At 46.0% G+C, this 20,082-nt stretch overlaps 1 protein-coding gene across 1 annotated transcript in view; it reads left to right on the forward strand.

Annotated features, from left to right (window-relative positions):
• Window positions 1-4,340: 4,340 nt before the first annotated feature.
• tjp1b (tight junction protein 1b) overlaps window positions 4,341-20,082 on the forward strand; it is a 30,682-nt gene continuing 14,940 nt past the window's right edge. Inside the window, 8 exon segments of the mRNA XM_084671697.1 lie at window positions 4,341-4,571; window positions 15,940-15,996; window positions 16,339-16,463; window positions 16,631-16,733; window positions 17,450-17,768; window positions 17,956-18,062; window positions 18,359-18,527; window positions 18,978-19,119. Of these exon segments, the coding sequence (XP_084527823.1) occupies window positions 15,949-15,996; window positions 16,339-16,463; window positions 16,631-16,733; window positions 17,450-17,768; window positions 17,956-18,062; window positions 18,359-18,527; window positions 18,978-19,119 (1,013 nt within the window). The 5' untranslated portion in view covers window positions 4,341-4,571; window positions 15,940-15,948.

Raw genomic sequence — 20,082 nt, forward strand, 5'->3', positions numbered from 1 at the left:
CACTGCTCTAGGTCACATAATGAGTGAGTGCAGACAAGTTCGTAAAGATGAACTGAGACAGTTTAGAGGCTGTGAAAACTATCCTCTTGAAGCTAGAATTAGATTGCCCTGTGCCTATGTTCCACTTCCACTGCAATCAATACAGCTGTGCAATTGTCAAACAGTCTCTGCGCTATCGTTATGGTAAGATAATACTACCATCGAGCTGGTGGAAACATGAAGTCTTGTCCTTGGTAATGAAAATGGAATTGTGGTTAAAACTAAAAAAGATCAGACTTAATCATTCCCTTTGAGCTATTGACAGGCCAGGAGGCATAAAATTAGTCCTCCTCAAAATCAATTGCTTAATTGCTTTACACTTTGGCCACTGTATAAAAGCTGACTAAACAAAAAGCTTGTTTTATCGATACCAATGGACATTGTGTTTAAAAAAGAGAAACATTGAATACACAAACTGCATGCTTTGCCTCTGACTTCCTTGACTTAATCACATTACTTCATGACATACCCTAATCATAATCAAAATAAACACACACCCAAAATATTTAGTAATGTATAGGTACAAGCTCTGCATTTAAATACAGCATGACCACTGCTAATCTGATTTAAAACAAATCCAAAGCGATGTTGTATATGAAGGTATATGTTTGATATGCATAATTAATTTTATTTTTATCCTGTCCAATACACATTTTCACCGAGGTCACACTTTTATAAAAGCATCTCCTTAGAAGGTGTTTGTTTTTCTGCTGACTTAACGAAGCAGTCCTCCGAGGCTTCATGTGGCTCTTTAGATCTCTTCAGCTGTGAATGCGCTAAAGCAGCACCTCATAATCAGGTGGCATTAGGAGTCCTCGTGTGAGGCATTAGTGGGGAGCATCGACTAGATAGGTGGTTATAAACATCAGTCTGGTTCTGCACTCACACACTGCTGGGCTCTGCCAGAGTAAAGTGTGAAGATTAGTGAGCCCCTGGCCTTTGTTCAATGTCCATTCAATGAGGCTCATCGGCCCCTGTGACCAGTATGTGTCATGCCAAGAAAAGAAATAAAAACTCCTTGCAGTGTCCTAGTTTTCAGTTTAAGGGGACTAGCTTAGAATGAGCACATGTGGTCCTTACATCAAATGTCAGTGCATGCTAGGTTTTTGTCACTGGTGCCGGATTTTTTTGGTGTTTTTATTAACGGCCACTTCAGGGCTGTTGTGTCAGGTGATATTTTCTACCATTGGGGATAATAGACAGCTACATCAACCTTGCCTTAGCAAACTGTTAGCCTGAACGGTTAGACAGTGACGCAACTCACTCACAACTAGTAGCAATTCACTGTATCAGAGAAAGAATGCATTGAGTTAGTAATTAGCTTTTGCACTTGTGATTTATCTCTATTCTCAAATGTGCTGAGAAAAGGGTATATCGCTAATTCTGTTGAACTGCATGTGAAACTCCCTTTGTGCCGTTTGAGTTGAACACACGTGCAGACATGACTTTAACGCAGGACATTACAAGGAGCCTCAGCATAGAACACATAAAGCTCAATATAAACCAACGTTAAAGACGATGTCATTTTGTACAGATGTCAGTAAAAATGTCGCTTTACATCTCCATAGAAATGCTTTCGTGTTTACATTTTGGGGATTCATGTCAGGGTACTGTACACATGGAGGTAATAGATTGATTGCTCCACCAAATATGACCATCAATCATACTTGATGGTTTCATCTACTCTGTGCATCGCCTACTTTGAGCTACTGTGCCCTGAGTATTTTTTCTGGATTGCTATGGTAGGTACTATGCACTATGCAAGGACATAGGTATAGGGCTGTTTTGACCAATACACAGAAAACACCTTGCTCATGAACCAGTGCTTGCATTACCAAGCTGGAAAAATGTTCATGTTGAGTATTTGCAATGTTAGTGCTGTAGTTTGTCACATTTTTCATGGGATCCCTATGACTGCTCCTGTTTATCAAATTCTTATGACCTTGGCCAACTCGCCCTCTTCATTCTAGATATTCCCCTCCCCCCTACCTCCCTTCGTCCAATGGAATCAGCTGCAAGTCTCCTTACGTCAGCAACATTGCAAGACTTCTGGGCTCCTCTAGCATTATATTCAGGCCCGTCTCCTCCTGTGCATGTCCTCCTGTGCTCATTAGTCCAAAAGGTAGAGGTGACAGGAACCGTTGTGGAATTACAAAGTGACAAAGTGCACAACAGAAGGTGCTGCATAGAAATTAGGGACTTGTAACAACAAACACACTAATGCACTGGGAATAGAATCTGGGGTGCTGAGATTTGGTGCAGTGAAAAATTTACATTTTAGCGTATATTGATTACTTCCCTGTTCCTATTGGGGGAGGAGGGGGGGGGGGGATATTGGACTCAAAGTCTAAAGATGTTAGACTTTTTACTCTGTGTTTTTCATTCTGTTAAAGGACAGGATTTACTATTTACCAAGGATTTACTTTTAAGGTAATCTGCTGAAGTTCTAAAACTCAAATGAAAATTGTACCCTATTCCGTCTTTATTACCTTTTTGGTGTTTGGCAATGCTTAAAAGCGTCACATAAATCTCCAAAAAATGATTTTCTGCTTGTCCCTAAGAAAGGTCTTGTGGAAAACTGACATTTAGGGATAAACTGAAATTTTCTGCTGAAGTTGCAGCACTGCCCAGTAGTGTGACTGCACAGTGTAATAGATTGTGCATGCCTGTCTGTTGTCTAAGCTTCTCCACACCAAGACAGATATCAGGAACATACTGTATATTCCCTCTCATAGAGTTAGAGTGACAGCCATTTGTTAACAAGCTCATTCTGTTGGGCTCAGTCTGTATGGTAGGATTCAACTCTGTAAACATTTCATGCAACTCTCACAGTTTCACATATGTGGGTATGTATATCTCCAGTTTTAATTGAAAGAAATGTGTTGAGGCAGTTCTGTAGTTAGATGTGCTGTTGATAGCGTATTCATTCAGCACTAAGTGAACAGGACTTTTGCAGCACGAATACATTTGAGATTCAAAAAAGTACAACAAAGGGGTTAATTGACTCTCCCACACCTTGTCACATACAGTACATGCTTAATGTTCACAGCATTCTTATGCTTTGCAGATAAGCCCAAAAAATTAGCCTGACACTACATGGGACTATCTTAATTATTGAAGTAGAATCTCTCCACTAAATTATGCACAGACAAGAACTGTAGCGGTGTTGTGTAGACTATTTACTGTCATGAATAAATCACAAAAGTTACACGTTTGGTTTACTACAACAACAACAACAACAGTTTTGACATGATCTCACGTGATTTGGACATGATCTCACGTGATTTGGACAAGCATAGAGTAGTAGCCACACATTTTCCATAGTAGGCTGAATATTCGAGGTATCAGAAAATCATTCGAAATTCTGTTGGCTGGTTTTCGTGCAAAAGCATATGTGCTCTAGGTTAGCTCCTGGCAATGCTGCACAACCCCTTGTGAAAAGACATACATAATGACTGCATTGTACCGGAGGGAGATACTCAGTTTTTAGTGCTCATCACTTCAGAGCTCCTTTTGCTGCAACTATAATTCCCATAGTGATTTGGGATCGTTCTGTTGTCATGACTGATTTGAGGAGACACAAAGTTATGTTTGGGAAGAGACAACTCATTGCCACCAGAGATCCACATTTCTGACATTTTTTCGCAGGCCTTGTTAGATCTGGATATAGTTAGGTGTATTGTGCACAAACATAGGCTACAATTAATTGTAAAATATGAAATATTGATTTAATGTCTTTACATATATACGATTGGGTAGTTTTTTTGTTATTTTTATAACTTTGAAAAGTTAACAACCTTAACTTTTCAAAGTTATAAAGATAAAATAGTTGTTGTCAGTAACTATTTTGACAGTTATTTTTCATAACATGTATCTCAACTCATCCAACTCAATTAAAAGTTAACTCATCCAACTTTTCGATAGCCCACGCCAGAGAAATCCACCAGTTTTTGTCATTGTGTTGATAGATCCATGTAGAGATCGGTGGAGCATTCGGTCGGCAGACACTGACTCTTACATTACAAATCCAATTCAAGATTTCTTTCTCGTCTTTCTCTGTCTGCCTTCATCAAATATATGATTAATTTGCTTAAAATCATCTGTAGATAAGAATATTTTTTTATGGTAAGATTGCTGTAAATTAATAGGCTATGGGCTACTAAATATGAAGGCGCGATTAACGAAATATACTTTTGGATCTCAGTCTGACCCCAATTCCCTGTGTAATTATTGTGCTCTTGTGGCTCTCGACCTTGTAGCATCATCGACGCTCAGTCAGTGCAATGGCGCTTGATGATGCTGTGGCTTCTCAAGTCCTTCCACCCCTGAAAAAATGCAATGGTCTATCCCAGACCAACCTGTCACTGTCACCGCGGTGTTGTGGAGGAAATCGAATTGGACTATCAGAGGGGGGAAGGCATCCAGTGCCTGCCGTTGCAGTGCGGCTGCTTTGGAGCCACGAGGACGGTCTATGCATTCCTTTTCTATAAGGCTTTCATTCATACATTTCAAGGACCAGTGGTTTGTGAAAGGTGAAGGAACTTCTGAATATATTATCATATTTTGCTTCATGCCAACGGGTTCCGCAGCGGGTGCGTTCGCAAAATGATTGTGTTAGCAAGCTTGCTAGCTCCTAAATAGCCAAGGCAGTCTTTTTGGAAGCTTGCAGTAGCTAACAGCTAGCCATCCCTACCCATATAGGCAGCTAGCTATTTAGACAGCTATTTTGAAGTGTGTTTCCGTTTCATTTGAAAGGTATGAGAAAGCGGTGTCGCGCGCTGACACCATGGCGAGTTGGTTCAGAATGTTATACTGTAGCAGCTGTGTTGTTACTAGCTACTAGCTGACTGTGCAGAGCAATGCTAAACTTGCCTAACCGGGAGTAGGAACAAAATGTCGGCCAGGCAGGGTTCCTCTGACTAAGGTATGTTTAATCTTAGCTAGTTTCTATGGCAATAAATCATTCCAATATATTAAGCCACCGTGTCGTCTAGAATTGTATTGACAACAGTCTCTTGCTATCCCTATCAGCAAACTATGAATGTTTCCGTTTCATTCATGGTATGGAAGGTCATTCCTATGAGGCGGGGTGATAGTTTCGCTAGCTAGCTACAAATAGATACTTGAACCGTTACTAGCTGGCCAAAGTAGACACCTGTACATCGGGGCGTTGCCCCGTATGCTATAGGTTGTTTCTGTTGTGTTTAATGCAACACATGCCTTTACTGTTTTGGTATTTGTAATGGTTTTATTTCAGGTGCAATTGGTTTAGGTGTGTGTGTGTGTGTGTGTGCGTGCGTGTTTTTAATTTATTCCATTCACTCTACCTGTCTTTATAACTTCCTTTTATCAGTTTGAGTTAGCAACAATATAGACAATCACGGCACTAACTAATCAAAACGGTGTTGATTAACAAGCTGTTCTTCTAAAACATTACTACAGTTAGGTAGCTATGAGCTTTTTTCTCAGATAATAATTGCCCTTGAGAATAGATTTGTTTGCAGTTAAGTTTCTTTAATTCACATTTTAAACATTGCTGCTACTTAACCTACTTTACATTATTTTAGTTAACCAGACTCTTTCTGGCAAGTTGATTAAATGAAATATTACTGGAGTAAAAACCCATTGGGAGGTTTAGATAACATGAAGGGGATTTGTCATAAAAAAGTTAAATATTTTATGGCAAGCTTGTCTTCTCATTCATATTGAGTGTATACCGCAGCTTGTTAAAAGCAGTTTTTACTCTCTTACTAATCAGAGATGAAGTTCAGACCTTTTAAAGGCCCATGGTAGTCAGAGGTTTCACTGATTCCAAGTTAATGAGTCTCATAGTTTGTGGTGGCCGATGTAGTATTTCCAACATGACATCACCTGGAACACTGCCAATATTCAGCCTTGGCTTAGCACACTTTCAGGTTTTACTGCATGTACTGTGGTTATTTACCACCTGACGGATGGAAGACTTCTGTCGGCTGATAAAGCATTTGTTTGCTTGATTTTGAATTCCTATGTAGTTACGGGTCTCCCTCGTACAGAAGTCTACTCTGGAGAAAAAAAGTGACCATAGCCCTCAATACTGTAAATCAGGCATCACCATAAATATTTCCCTTATTTTTTAAGTGGCACAGAACTATCACATGCGAAGGGCGCTCTGTGGATGCTACAACTACTATCAATCACAGTTTTACTATGACCCCCTTTATAGTGGTGCAGACATGCCTCTTATCACAGTTTCTCATTGGTGCTTTGTCTTCACTTCAATCAGTGTAAAGGATAGAAGGCAGGACTCATTGCTGCTTATCAGCACATTCCTGCCCTGTGTGTGTTTTGTGTGGATTACTGATAGCCAGCATTGGGCTGACTGAGTTCTGGAGATGATTTCCTGGCACAAGTGCCTCCCAGACAGTCTCCCATTCTCTGGTAATCATAGCTTCAGCTAGAAACGTAGAAAGCCCCGAAACAAACATGGCTCCAGGCTATTTGGTTCCTTTTGTGGATCAGTCGATGGAATGCCTTGAAAGTAAGACAGTGACTTTTGAAGGAACAGTATTATAGAGTGTGATTGTTGCTGTGCTCACAAATATCATACTATTATGGCATTGAGGTATGTCAGTTTTTACATTGGTCTACCTGTTGGATTGTGGCATTTGTAGAATCAAGAGTTTGACGTTTAAGATTCAGTGAGGATTCTCATTCTATCTGCCTTTGGTAAAGACAGCTGCTGCTAGGGTTTGATAGCTTAGCACCTGTTAAACTGCTACATGATAAGCAAGGCCCTGGTTCCTGCATCACAGTTCCCTCCACCCTCTGACGCGTCATGCTATTGTCATGCTATTGTCATGCTAGCGTCACAGTGGAAAGTTTTGGGAGAAATAAGCTGCAGGTTCAGCCATGCCACTGATGGTTCTGTTTTCTTCTACCCCACTGGAACTTGAGATCAAATCATTATGTATAGGGCTCTTTATAAAACTGAGGCATCAGCAACCTTGGGCTATTTATAGACTGTGATATAGAATAACTGCCGAACTGGAGCATGCATGCAACCCCCAGCCCATTCTTTTTGCGTCTGTATTTTGAGATTGTTATAAGAGAATTCTGTCATCTGCTGTTTTGTGTGGTTTATGGGCAATGTCGTTGACACAAATGCATAATATTTAAAAAAAGATATTGAGCCTGCATCAAAAAAACAAAAACAAAAACACAGTGATACCACTTATTAAGGACGCAAAGGCTGTAGGCTCCATGTGTAGCCAATTGGGAAATGATTCATTTTTGGCTTGGAAGCCGACGGTGGTGGAGAGAGGCAGGAATGTCTGGAATCTGTCACCACTCTCATGCTCTGCGGTGATGAGCCCCAGCGTGACGGACCCCGTGGTCCGTTAGCCACCGCAGAGATGGGTGACAGGGCCACTGCACTCCTCTGTTCAGAACACACCCGGGCCGCTTTGCTTAACGCTCTGTGATGAGCACAGAACATGCTGTGGCACCGATATGCTTCATTGTACTCGTTTTCGCAGATTGTTGGTGCTCTCTGCATACTCTACAGTCTAGACGAATGCTTTTTATCACCCAACACTTATTCAATTAGCCTAGTGCTATTGTATGCGGTATATTTGGTCTGATTGTAAACGTTTTTGCAGTTTCACTCCCCAGTATTCATCTATCTGTTCTGAACATCTAAAACGACATGCTTTTGCGTGCCCTCCTTGACTGCATTTCCTTCTTGTGGTTCTTGTCTGTTTAAATGGAAGTGAACCATCTTGAACCCCTCCCAAGTGGCTAGCCTAGTTGTGTGCATTAGATGCAGCACACCTCAGGGCCATAATCTAATAGTTAGCCCACGTGTGGAGGGGCAGCATGTAACCAGCAGAATTGGACTAGCGTTGGCCTAGCTCTGATTCCTCGTAGCGCTGCGAGGGTTAAATCCGATACAGCAGTTTACACTGCGGATGGATGCTCGCTGCTACAGAGCCGTCCCATGCTGTAGCGGTACTGCAGATCCCATACAGATCGCTGCCAAACGAGGGGGATTTGCTTCAATCCCGTGAGCGTGTAGAGAGAGAGAGAGAGAGAGAGAGAGAGAGAGAGAGAGAGAAAGGGGAGGGGGTCTGTTTTGATGAAGCACAGACACATGTGGGGCCATAGAGTCGATTGAGCTGTAGCTGTGAATTGGCTTCTCTTAGATTGCAGGGAGTGTTTCATAACCACTGTCACCTGTGCTACCAAATTCAGCGGTTTCATAGCCAGGTGAGGAGAAGGCAGGGAAAGGGCATCTTCTTTTTGGCTCTGATCGGGAATAGCCATATTCCGTGGCTGCTCATGTGCGTCTGCAGGAATCTCCTGCCGGATTTACTGAGAAGTAGCTGGAGGTGGGAGAGAGGCTGTTGTTTGTGTCCTCTGATGAACAGGATGGACTGTAAGTGCTTACTACTTCACTGTTTAGCCTGTAAATCGTTTTGCTGCAGCAGCATGGGTTCAGGTTCATTCACATGGTGCATCATACATGTTGGGTGCATGTTAAGGTTTCTGTCATCATCTGCAGTTGGATTTTTTTTCACTGTTAATGTGAAACAGTGGCATCTCAATACTACCGTATCTGCTGTGCATTGCTGTGTGTGTTTGTTTGTGTGTGTGTGTGTGTGATGTGATCTGCAGTCTACCAACAGTTTGTGCAGAGAGTGTCCTAGCTCTCAGGGGACCCCTTCCCTGGTGATACTACAGACCATCAGCATTAGAATACGTTTCTGAGGCAGGACAGTTTTAGCAGTTGTCAGCACTCTCCGGCGCATCGTTTTCAATCTCTGAAGTGATCAATCATCTCATTCCGCTTGTTTTCCGCTCCGGTGCCAGGACCCAAGTTGGAGAGCGATACCTCTCTTGTTTTCTGCCTTTGGCCGCAGCACAACTTACACAATGTTCTCCAAGTACATTTGTTTTTGGCTAAACAATTTATATTGCGTTTTGGCGTTCTATGGTCTTTGTCATTGTATTGACCCCAATGTGTTGGCAGTGATCTGAAGATGATCTAGTTTTCTTGTGCCTGATAGTGTACTTGTAACCTGTGCAGTCACAATAACAAGTCTGGATTGTTTCATTCCTCTGGCAGTAACACAAAGCCTTTCTCCAGAGACGTTCATCTCTTCCCTGTTCCGGCCAAAAGTACAGACTGGCTTTTGTTAAGCTGTGAAAAGTGACAGATTGAAAAAGTCACTTTCCCGTCCTATTGCAGGTCTTTGTGGAGATGACCTCCATCTCCCTTCCCACTGCAGAGGTCACTAATGAATCCTCACAAGTCCACAGGGAAGTTAACAGAGCAGGCTGCAGTGTTTCTGCTAGGATTTGTTTTAGCAGTGGGGCCAGGCCTGTCCGAACACCCCCCCCCCCCACACACACACACACACACACACCCTGTCTGCTTAAATTGATTTGACATATTGGCTAACATTCTGAAGCAAATAATAACAATAAACCCACTATTAATTACATTATCTTAATGCAATCGCTATCGAATCAACAGCCAAGTGCAATTTAGCTAGCAGGTGAAGAATCCAAACAACGAAAATCACCAGTTAACTTAATTTAAATTTGCACAAACTATAGACTAATACAACATTTGCACAAACTATAGACTAATACAACAACAGGCTTAAATGAACTGACAACATAAGTTATACGACTTAAAGTTCTCAGGACGCCCACACGCGATCTCAACTGGCTAGTTATCCTCCGGGCAGCACAGTCCTCTTAGTAAAGTCTTTCTTTCTCTTCCTTTTCTGCCGAGTGGCGCACGTGCCCGCTCGCGCTGTGAAGCGCGTGTCTGCGATATTCTCCGACATTCACTCTGCTGATAGACGGCCTTTGGTATCGCCGTATTTCTGATACGGTGGCAGCAGAAATGTAGCCGTGGCGGGCCGCCAAATCAACATAGCGGAAACACTGAGGCCGTGTGATCCTCGTCTCCCAGTATTCGATCACATTCATGTCCTTTGTTACTAGAATATGAGCGTGCTACCCAAAGGGTGTTCCAGTCCTCTGTTCACAAGTTTCCTAGTAATCCAGCTTTTGCAGCATCACAACAGCAGAACTAATTAGCGTTATTTTTAGCCTCTGTCCCATGGCGGTCAAAATTGAATACGATTCTGCCTCACCCCCTCAACCACATCACAGCACACAATCTGCAAATCAGAGAATTAAACACCCCTGTCGCAGTGCCTCAGTTCTGTAAGGGCTTCTGCTCCACTCCTGGTGGAAATAATAGGCTTCATTAGTTACAAGCCCTGTTTTAATGAGGAGTGGATGGCGTAACTTGGTTATATAAAACCACAGTGCTTTCCCTCCAGTGTTGTAGGGTTAGGCTATGGGCTGGACGAGGCTGTGGTTGAGATTCTGATGCCTCATCACGATGGTATCCTATCCAGGCTGGTCTAACAAGACTCTCCGCTCTCAGGCCTCATCAGTCCTCGACTGAGTCATGTGACCTTTTCAGTAGCAGAGGGTTACCTTCCCTGTCAAATCTGGCCCAGAACAGTGACTGACTAAGCATGGATTGGCAAGAAGCTTCTTGACTTTCATGTAAGTCGATGACGCTGATTGGTTGATTTGATAAAGGGAAAAGACTTGTTCTTACTGTTAGGGAAGAATTAGGTTAGTCGTTAAAGGACACCATATCAAACATCTCGTTAGACCTGCCTGGGAGGACTAACTTCCCTGTTGGGCATTATTGAGTCATCATCAGAATTGCTCTCATACGACTCTTAATGAAACAAGCGTGAATTTGCGACACCATGTCCTGCCTCCACAGACACAGCTACCATGTCCTGCCTCCACAGACACAGCTACCATGTCCTGCCTCCACAGAGGCAGCTACCATGTCCTGCCTCCACAGACACAGCTACCATGTCCTGCCTCCACAGAGGCAGCTACCATGTCCTGCCTCCACAGAGGCAGCTACCATGTCCTGCCTCCACAGAGGCAGCTACCATGTCCTGCCTCCAGAGAGACAGCTACTATGTCCTGCCTCCAGAGAGACAGCTACCATGTCCTGCCTTCAGAGAGACAGCTACCATGTCCTGCCTCCACAGACACAGCTACCATGTCCTGCCTCCACAGACACAGCTACCATGTCCTGCCTCCAGAGAGACAGCTACTATGTCCTGCCTCCAGAGAGACAGCTACCATGTCCTGCCTCCACAGACACAGCTACCATGTCCTGCCTCCACAGACACAGCTACCATGTCCTGCCTCCACAGACACAGCTACCATGTCCTGCCTCCAGAGAGACAGCTACTATGTCCTGCCTCCAGAGAGACAGCTACCATGTCCTGCCTCCACAGACACAGCTACCATGTCCTGCCTCCAGAGAGACAGCTACCATGGCCTGCCTCCACAGACACAGCTACCACGGCCTGCCTCCAGAGAGACAGCTACTATGTCCTGCCTCCAGAGAGACAGCTACCATGTCCTGCCTCCACAGACACAGCTACCATGTCCTGCCTCCAGAGAGACAGCTACCATGTCCTGCCTCCACAGACACAGCTACCACGGCCTGCCTCCACAGACACAGCTACCACGGCCTGCCTCCAGAGAGACAGCTACCATGTCCTGCCTCCACAGACACAGCTACCATGTCCTGCCTCCAGAGAGACAGCTACTATGTCCTGCCTCCAGAGAGACAGCTACCATGTCCTGCCTCCACAGACACAGCTACCATGTCCTGCCTCCACAGACACAGCTACCATGTCCTGCCTCCAGAGAGACAGCTACTATGTCCTGCCTCCAGAGAGACAGCTACCATGTCCTGCCTCCACAGACACAGCTACCATGTCCTGCCTCCAGAGAGACAGCTACCATGTCCTGCCTCCACAGACACAGCTACCACGGCCTGCCTCCACAGACACAGCTACCACGGCCTGCCTCCAGAGAGACAGCTACCATGTCCTGCCTCCACAGACACAGCTACCATGTCCTGCCTCCAGAGAGACAGCTACTATGTCCTGCCTCCAGAGAGACAGCTACCATGTCCTGCCTCCACAGACACAGCTACCATGTCCTGCCTCCACAGACACAGCTACCATGTCCTGCCTCCAGAGAGACAGCTACTATGTCCTGCCTCCAGAGAGACAGCTACCATGTCCTGCCTCCACAGACACAGCTACCATGTCCTGCCTCCAGAGAGACAGCTACCATGGCCTGCCTCCACAGACACAGCTACCACGGCCTGCCTCCAGAGAGACAGCTACTATGTCCTGCCTCCAGAGAGACAGCTACCATGTCCTGCCTCCACAGACACAGCTACCATGTCCTGCCTCCAGAGAGACAGCTACCATGTCCTGCCTCCACAGACACAGCTACCATGGCCTGCCTCCACAGACACAGCTACCACGGCCTGCCTCCAGAGAGACAGCTACCACGGCCTGCCTCCAGAGAGACAGCTACCACGGCCTGCCTCCACAGAGAGTCTGCTGCCAGCCCTGGCTCCAGCCTGTCTTGTGTTGGCACAGTCTGTGTGTGACCACAAAGGACACACAGGAGAGGCCCACAAACTCATTGATTACTAGATACTGACACCAAATGCAAACTGTGCACAAGAGCACTGCACTAACCCTCCAGGCACAATAATGATGGCCAACAAATGTTTGTCATGTTCACTCCCTGTGTCTAATCCTCAATAGGGGGTTGGTCTTCATAGAGATGGGCCTAATTAGCTTGTAGTCTTTTAGCATTTATCTTTTCATCTTCAAAGTAACAAAAGTAACAAGTATCCTAGTTTCTTTAGAGGTTTTCTGTTTACGCTGGCTAAGCAGGGACGTGTTGATGTTGTTGGCGGCTTATGCAGTCAAATGTCATGTTCACTATGCAAACTGCTGTGAATGAATGCAGACACAGTTAAAGAGGGCCTTCAGCATACTTCACCACAACACTGCTTTCCCTCACTGTTACCAGGGCAACATGCTCTGCAGGAGAAGGAGGGATCACTCGTTATGGTTACATCGTAATGTTTTGTACAGTGATGATGGGGCATAAATGTGTTTTAAAGTACTTAATATGGTCAAGAGAAGAATCTAGGCCTATATAAGATTTAGTGTCAACTGGAATCGAGTACCTTAGCTGTTCAGTTTAGCTGTAAACCCCTTCACCTCTCCCCCAGTCGTAAATTCAGACAAAATGGTGCAGAGTACATTGCATCAGCGTTTTTACTCCGCTGATCAGCCACTCGAGACTGGTATAAATCGTGCTCCCCAAGGAGCAAACTTCACCAGCAGGACTTGAGTTCTGTGTTTCAGCCAAACTTCACCAGCAGGACTTGAGTTCTGTGTTTCAGCCAAACTTCACCAGCAGGACTTGAGTTCTGTGTTTCAGCCAAACTTCACCAGCAGGACTTGAGTTCTGTGTTTCAGCCAAACTTCACCAGCAGGACTTGAGTTCTGTGTTTCAGCCAAACTTCACCAGCAGGACTTGAGTTTTGTGTTTCAGCCATCTGCTTATTCAGACGTCCCTCTAGTGCGGTTCATCCACTGCAGAAGACAGGACGGAGTTCCCCCCTCCTTTTGTGTCATCCCCCTGCTGCGTGAGGGTCTCCTGGCTGTAGTAGAGCTGAGGACCTCGTGTGAGGGGGGGGGGAGGTAACCAGTGACCAGAGGAGAGTTGTTGCCATCCTCTTCCTTGGCTGACAGCTCGGTCCATCCACAGGAAATATGATGTCCTTCGATTTGCAGCGATCTTCAATGTGTTGGTGTGTTTTGCAGCGGTGGTTGAATCGTGGTCTAGCCTGTCACAGATGTCTTGTGACCGTGTCTGCCCAATTGTTGGGCAGAGGCACTGCTCTCCTCTGAAGAGATAAGTACTGTATTGTCACGGCAGCACTTAGTTGCCATGGGAGCCGTGATGAGGGTTTGAAGTTGGCAGAGCTGTTTTCGAGGTCCAGTCAGACCTAAGGCTACCCCCCCCCCCCCCTCTCCAACCTGATTGGAGCTGATGCTGCTTTTAATGAAAGATTCATCCCTCTCATGCTTTGTTATGTTTTAATGGGGCTCAACATGAGCTTGTTTTAGCCAGTGTGTTTTCTGCCTCGCTGGCCCTGCGTCAGGACAGGAGGAGGAGAACCTGCAGTGGGAGATGTTGGGCAGCCCCCTGTTCACAGCTGAGATGTGGTCTCCTAGTCAAGCAGGTTAGCTAAAACCCTTCCAGGACTGCAGCCTGCCCAGGCCTTTTCATACAGCTGGTTACCCGCGTGCTGTACAAACACGATACTGTCACCAGGCCCCCTGGTGTAGATTGTGGCGGTGCTTTGTCAGAAGCTGAGGTGACAGGGAGAGGTCACAGAGGACGGTGCTTGGTAGGAGGGGGGTAATCTTTTGGTACCTCACGATTCAAATTGATTCTTGATGTCACTATTCGATTAAAAATTGATTCACGATTTTCCAAGAAAAAAAAAAAAAGATTAAAAAGAAACATATATATATATATATATATATATATATATATATGACACAAAAAATGTGATTTCAATTTTTTGAAATTTGTGAATCGCTAGAATACTGAATCGCGATTTGAATATGAATTGATTCTTTCTCCCCCACCCCTAGTGCTTAGCTGACAGCAGAAGGGATTGACCTGTGTCCCTTTTCACCTTGGCCTCCAGTTTACGGTGGAAGTTATTGACTGTTAACGTGCAGTCTCGTTTCATGACAACCACTCGCTTTCTCCAGCCACCTCCGCCTTGTTAAATCCAACAGACTTTTTATTGTATTTTAATTTTATTTTTTTACCACCACGACCATTGTCCTCTGTAGACTGTTAAAGCACATGCAGACTAGTCTGTAATAAGTTCAGAGAGTTGCAGAAGTCTGTGGGTGTTAAAAGCAGAGACCCCTGTGACCGCCCACCCTATCCTCGCTAATTCATGTCGCCGCTTAAGTCCCACACAGTCCCGTCTCTTTGGAAGTCAGAGAGCTACAGGGCGTGTATGTGGAGCGTGTGTGTGTGTGTGTAGTTTGACTGGCAGTGACGGTGTCTCGTGGCTGTGTTGACGTCGTTCACCCAGAGTGAACTGGACCTAAAGCCAAGTGTAAGTTCCGTGCTTATTTATAGCCTTGGGCACCAAGCGAATATTGTAAAAGCACAAACGGCTGCTCGATCTGCCGGGTGCTACCCCCCAGCATGGCCATGAGTGACGCTGTATTCTCATTCAGTTTCATGTTGTAACTCGTCGCAGTAGCATGAACACCCAGTCATAACTCAGGTCCAGTTCAATGATTGTCATTGTTGGCCATCTCGCCTGCCTGCCTTCTGCTGCAATGCAGAAGCCATGCGAGTAAATAAAACACCACCTCAGTAGCTGACCATCCGTAGGCTTCACGCTCTTTCCTGTCTCACCCCGTCAGGTGACAGTCCTTTGTGGAGTACACATAATGATGCAGGAGTACACATAATGATGCAGGAGTACACATAATGATGCAGGAGTACACATAATGATGCAGGAGTACACATAATGATGCAGGAGTACACATAATGATGCAGGAGTTCACATAATGATGCAGGAGTTCACATAATGATGCAGGAGTACACAATGATGCAGGAGTACACAATGATGCAGGAGTACACATTATGATGCAGGAGTACACAATGATGCAGGAGTACACATAATGATGGAGACTTTTAGCAGTTCAGAGACATTTTCCAATCCTGCCTGAAAGAAAAGGCCATCATTCAGATCGAATGGGCGCACATGAAATTCTAGCATGTGTTTTTTTTTTTTTTCCTCCCTCAATGCCTTGTTGTTATTTTTAGACAAGGCTGGGAGCGTTCATCTCCACAACTGGTAGCATCTAAGCCGAGGCTGAGGACTCTTAATTAGGGCTGATGAGAATCACACTGTTTCTCTCTTGTTGTTTTCCACAGAGCGCAGCAATGGAGGAGACTGTCATATGGGAACAGCACACAGTGACTCTGCACAGGGTAGGTGTCTCTCTCTCTCCTCTCTCCTCTACCTTGGTCCCTTAACCTCCTCTATCCAGGCCCCTCCTCCCTGTATCTCTAGTCTGCCCTTGTCTCGCTATCTTTGTCCCCCCCACCCCATCCCACAATCTCTCCATCTCGCTCTCCACTTGTTCTCTCAACCAGTCAGGCTCTCTCCTCTACATCCCCCTCAGGCTGGGTCCCAGTCGTGGACTTGTCCCAGTGGGTCTTTGTCCCACGCACGAGAGAAATACATTTTCCCCATTTTAACCCTCCTCTTCTGTGCGGAATCCAAACACGGCCCCTTCTCTTCCTTTGATCTTCCTGTTTGTGTTTGTGCAGGCACCAGGGTTTGGCTTTGGGATAGCCATCTCAGGCGGTCGGGATAACCCTCATTTTCAGAGCGGCGAGACCTCCATCGTTATCTCAGATGTCCTGAAGGGAGGCCCTGCAGAAGGCCTTCTGCAGTAAGACCCGTTACCCTTTTCCACGAATGCTATCGGATTACCGGTTATCAAGATTCGATTACCGGTTATCAGTATTTCGATTACCAGTTATCAGTATTCGATTAGCCTGTTTTATCCTAGGAGGCTCCGGCGTGTCTGTGTGCTCAAGGGCTCTCTCCGCTCCACAGGGAAAATGACAGAGTTGTGATGGTCAATGCTGTCTCCATGGACAACGTGGAGCATGCATACGCGGTCCAACAGCTTCGGAAAAGTGGGAAGAATGCTAAAATCGTGAGTATCCGTTTTTGAAACGGCGCATGGCTAATGCAATGCAGGTGAATTTCGTTTAACTTGGTGATGATGAGATATTGTGTGGGGACGACAGTGACACCCCAATGCTAAGAGTGCAATACCTCAGAGACGTTTTGAGTTTAATGAGATCGGGAAGCGCCTCGAGACTTTCACAGAAGGACAAGGCTAACATTCCCGGCTAAAAAGCCAGTGGTGATTTCTGAATATCTGTGCCACCGTAACTGGGCTGAGCCCCCTAGTAAGGCTGCTCTCTGTAGCAGCAGACACACCCAGAGTGGGGATGTTAGTGATTCAAGATATTTATTGTCATGTATACGGTTTAACCCTTGTGCTGCCTTCGGGTCACATGACCAAAAGGTTCATAACGAACCATCGTTGTGTTTACCCAATTTTACCCAATACAAAGGCGAATAAAAATAATTTTCTTTTAACCTTCGCAATGTGGGGGGTCTGAGACAGCCCAACAGTTAAAAGAAAATGCTTCACTTTGTTTTTGTATGTGGTAAAATTGTCGCAAACGAAGGTGGGTCACAATGACTGATGGGTCAGAATGACCCGAGGAGAACACAAGGGTTAACAAAGTTACTTCGGTCAATGAAATTCTTATAGCGCAATGTCCTCCTTCCACATCATCAAAAAAAAAATATATCTATATATATGTGCGGCTGCTGACAGTCTCTCTGTCCCCGGGCCAGACCATCAGACGGAAGCGGAAGGTCCACGTCCCCATGAGTCGCCTGGGTGAGAGGGAGACCATGTCTGAGCACGACGAGGAGGAGGACAGCTACGACGAGGACATCTACGAGACGAGGAGCGCGCGGAGTGGCCCCAGCGCGTACGGCGGGGCCACGGGCCGCCGCAGCGGACGCAGCGCCGGGCGACGGGACCGCGACAGGGAGCGCGAGCGGAGCGGCTCCCGAGACAGGAGCATCTCCCCGCGCTCAGACCACCGCTCCATCAACCTCCCCCCGCGGCCCGCCAAGGTCACCCTCGTCAAATCCCGCAAAAATGAAGGTGAGGCTCACAAAGTCGGGACAGATGCAAGGCTCCTCTCTCCAGAACTGTCCTCTGTGACTGGTGGAGGTTCCGTACTGTTTCCGGGTTTGTCTTGCGAGAGCTGTGTGTGTGTGTGTGTGAGCAGAGCCTGTCACTGGGACTCCTGTGCTAACATCCTCTTTGTTGCTGTCGTTCAATCTGTAAGCAGAATATGGCCTGCGCTTGGCCAGCCACATCTTCGTGAAGGACATCTCCCCTGAGAGCCTGGCGGCCCGGGACGGCAACATCCAGGAGGGGGACGTGGTGCTGAAGGTAGGGGGGGGCGTGGTGCTGAAGGTAGGGGGGGCGTGGTGCTGAAGGTTGGGGGGGGGCGTGGTGCTGAAGGTGGGGGGGGCGTGGTGCTGAAGGTAGGGGGGGGCGTGGTGCTGAAGGTAGGGGGGGGCGTGGTGCTGAAGGTAGGGGGGGCGTGGTGCTGAAGGTTGGGGGGGGCGTGGTGCTGAAGGTGGGGGGGGCGTGGTGCTGAAGGTGGGGGGGGGGGATAGAGGACAGCAGAAGAAAGGAGTGAAGAAGGAATGAAGAGAAAGTTAAAGTTTTTTTTCCCCTTTCAGATCAATGGCACAGTGACAGAAAACCTCTCCTTGATAGACGCTAAGAAGCTGATTGAAAGGTCAAAGGGCAAGCTAAAAATGGTGGTGCAGAGGGATGAGAGAGCGACGCTGCTAAACATTCCAGACATGGACGACAGTATCCCCTCCGCCAACGCCTCTGACAGAGACGGTAGGAGTTGCAAATACGTGTCGTTCTGACTCATAGAATGCTGTTCAAAGTTGTCCAATTGAACAAATAAATACAGATAAAATGTAAAATAATAAAAAAGGATACATGGGATCAACTAAATGTTAACATAATGAATTATAGTGGACATTTTTATAGCTATGAGACATGATTTTGGTTAAATCATTTTTTAAAGTAGCCTTCAAATCACGGCTCTGTTCTCTGATATATATATTTTTTTTTTTTCCACAGAAGTGCTTTTGGGTTAGGGTTTAAGTGACCTCAGCTTTTTAACTAGTAAATAATCAGTTTGACTTCACACGTATCTGAAAAGAATAATGTGTAGCTCTATCCACTGAGATTAACAGTTAAACATGCTCATTTCAGAAACAGGTGCTACAGTGTTAGCAGGCGAACGGTGTTAAAACTTGTGTTTTTGTGGGTGTTGAACAGACATTTCAGACATCCATTCGCTGGCGTCCGACCATTCCACCCGATCACACGAGCGCCATCGCAGCAGCCGCTCCCGCTCCCCAGACAGACAGGAGCCCTCGGAACACTCCAGACACTCACCTCCGCAGATCAGCAACGGCAGGTAAGATACCACAGATCACCGCACAGTGGACATCACAGATCACCACACAGGGGACATCACAGATCACAGATCACCACACAGGGGACATCACAGATCACCACACAGTGGACATCACAGATCACCACACAGGGGACATCACAGATCACCACACAGGGGACATCACAGATCACATATCACCACACAGGGGACATCACAGGGGACATCACAGATCACCACACAGTGGACATCACAGATCACATATCACCACACAGTGGACATCACAGATCACAGATCACCACACAGGGGACATCACAGATCACCACACAGGGGACATCACAGATCACCACACAGGGGACATCACAGATCACCACACAGGGGACATCACAGATCACCACACAGGGGACATCACAGATCACCACACAGTGGACATCACAGATCACCACACAGGGGACATCACAGATCACAGATCACCACACAGTGGACATCACAGATCACAGATCACCACACAGGGGACATCACAGATCACCACACAGTGGACATCACAGATCACCACACAGGGGACATCACAGATCACAGATCACCACACAGGGGACATCACAGATCACCACACAGGGGACATCACAGATCACCACACAGGGGACATCACAGATCACCACACATCACTCACTGGTCTTTAGCCAGGTTATCTCAAGTATTTTAATTTTCTAATCGTCTTTATTTGTCTTTCATATTTTTCTTCCTGCCTCAGTTGTTGGAGACTACCGTAAGTTAGGTAGCCTAGAATATATAGACTCTAGATATATATATATCTAGAATAGTTAGTCATAGTAAAGTAGATTAGCTGGTGGGAAGATCACCTTTGTAGGTCTAATAAAGACATTCATGTTCAGATTCTGAAGCCTTCTCTTCCCTTTTGTGAGCCTATAAGCCTTTTCAGTCAAAAGAATCCCTCATCTTTATTTGGGACAGGATGGCTGGCCCCCT

Source organism: Hypomesus nipponensis, chromosome 14 (assembly GCF_054491055.1).
Source record: "Hypomesus nipponensis isolate SF chromosome 14, ASM5449105v1, whole genome shotgun sequence".
Classification (NCBI taxonomy): Eukaryota; Metazoa; Chordata; class Actinopteri; order Osmeriformes; family Osmeridae; genus Hypomesus; species Hypomesus nipponensis.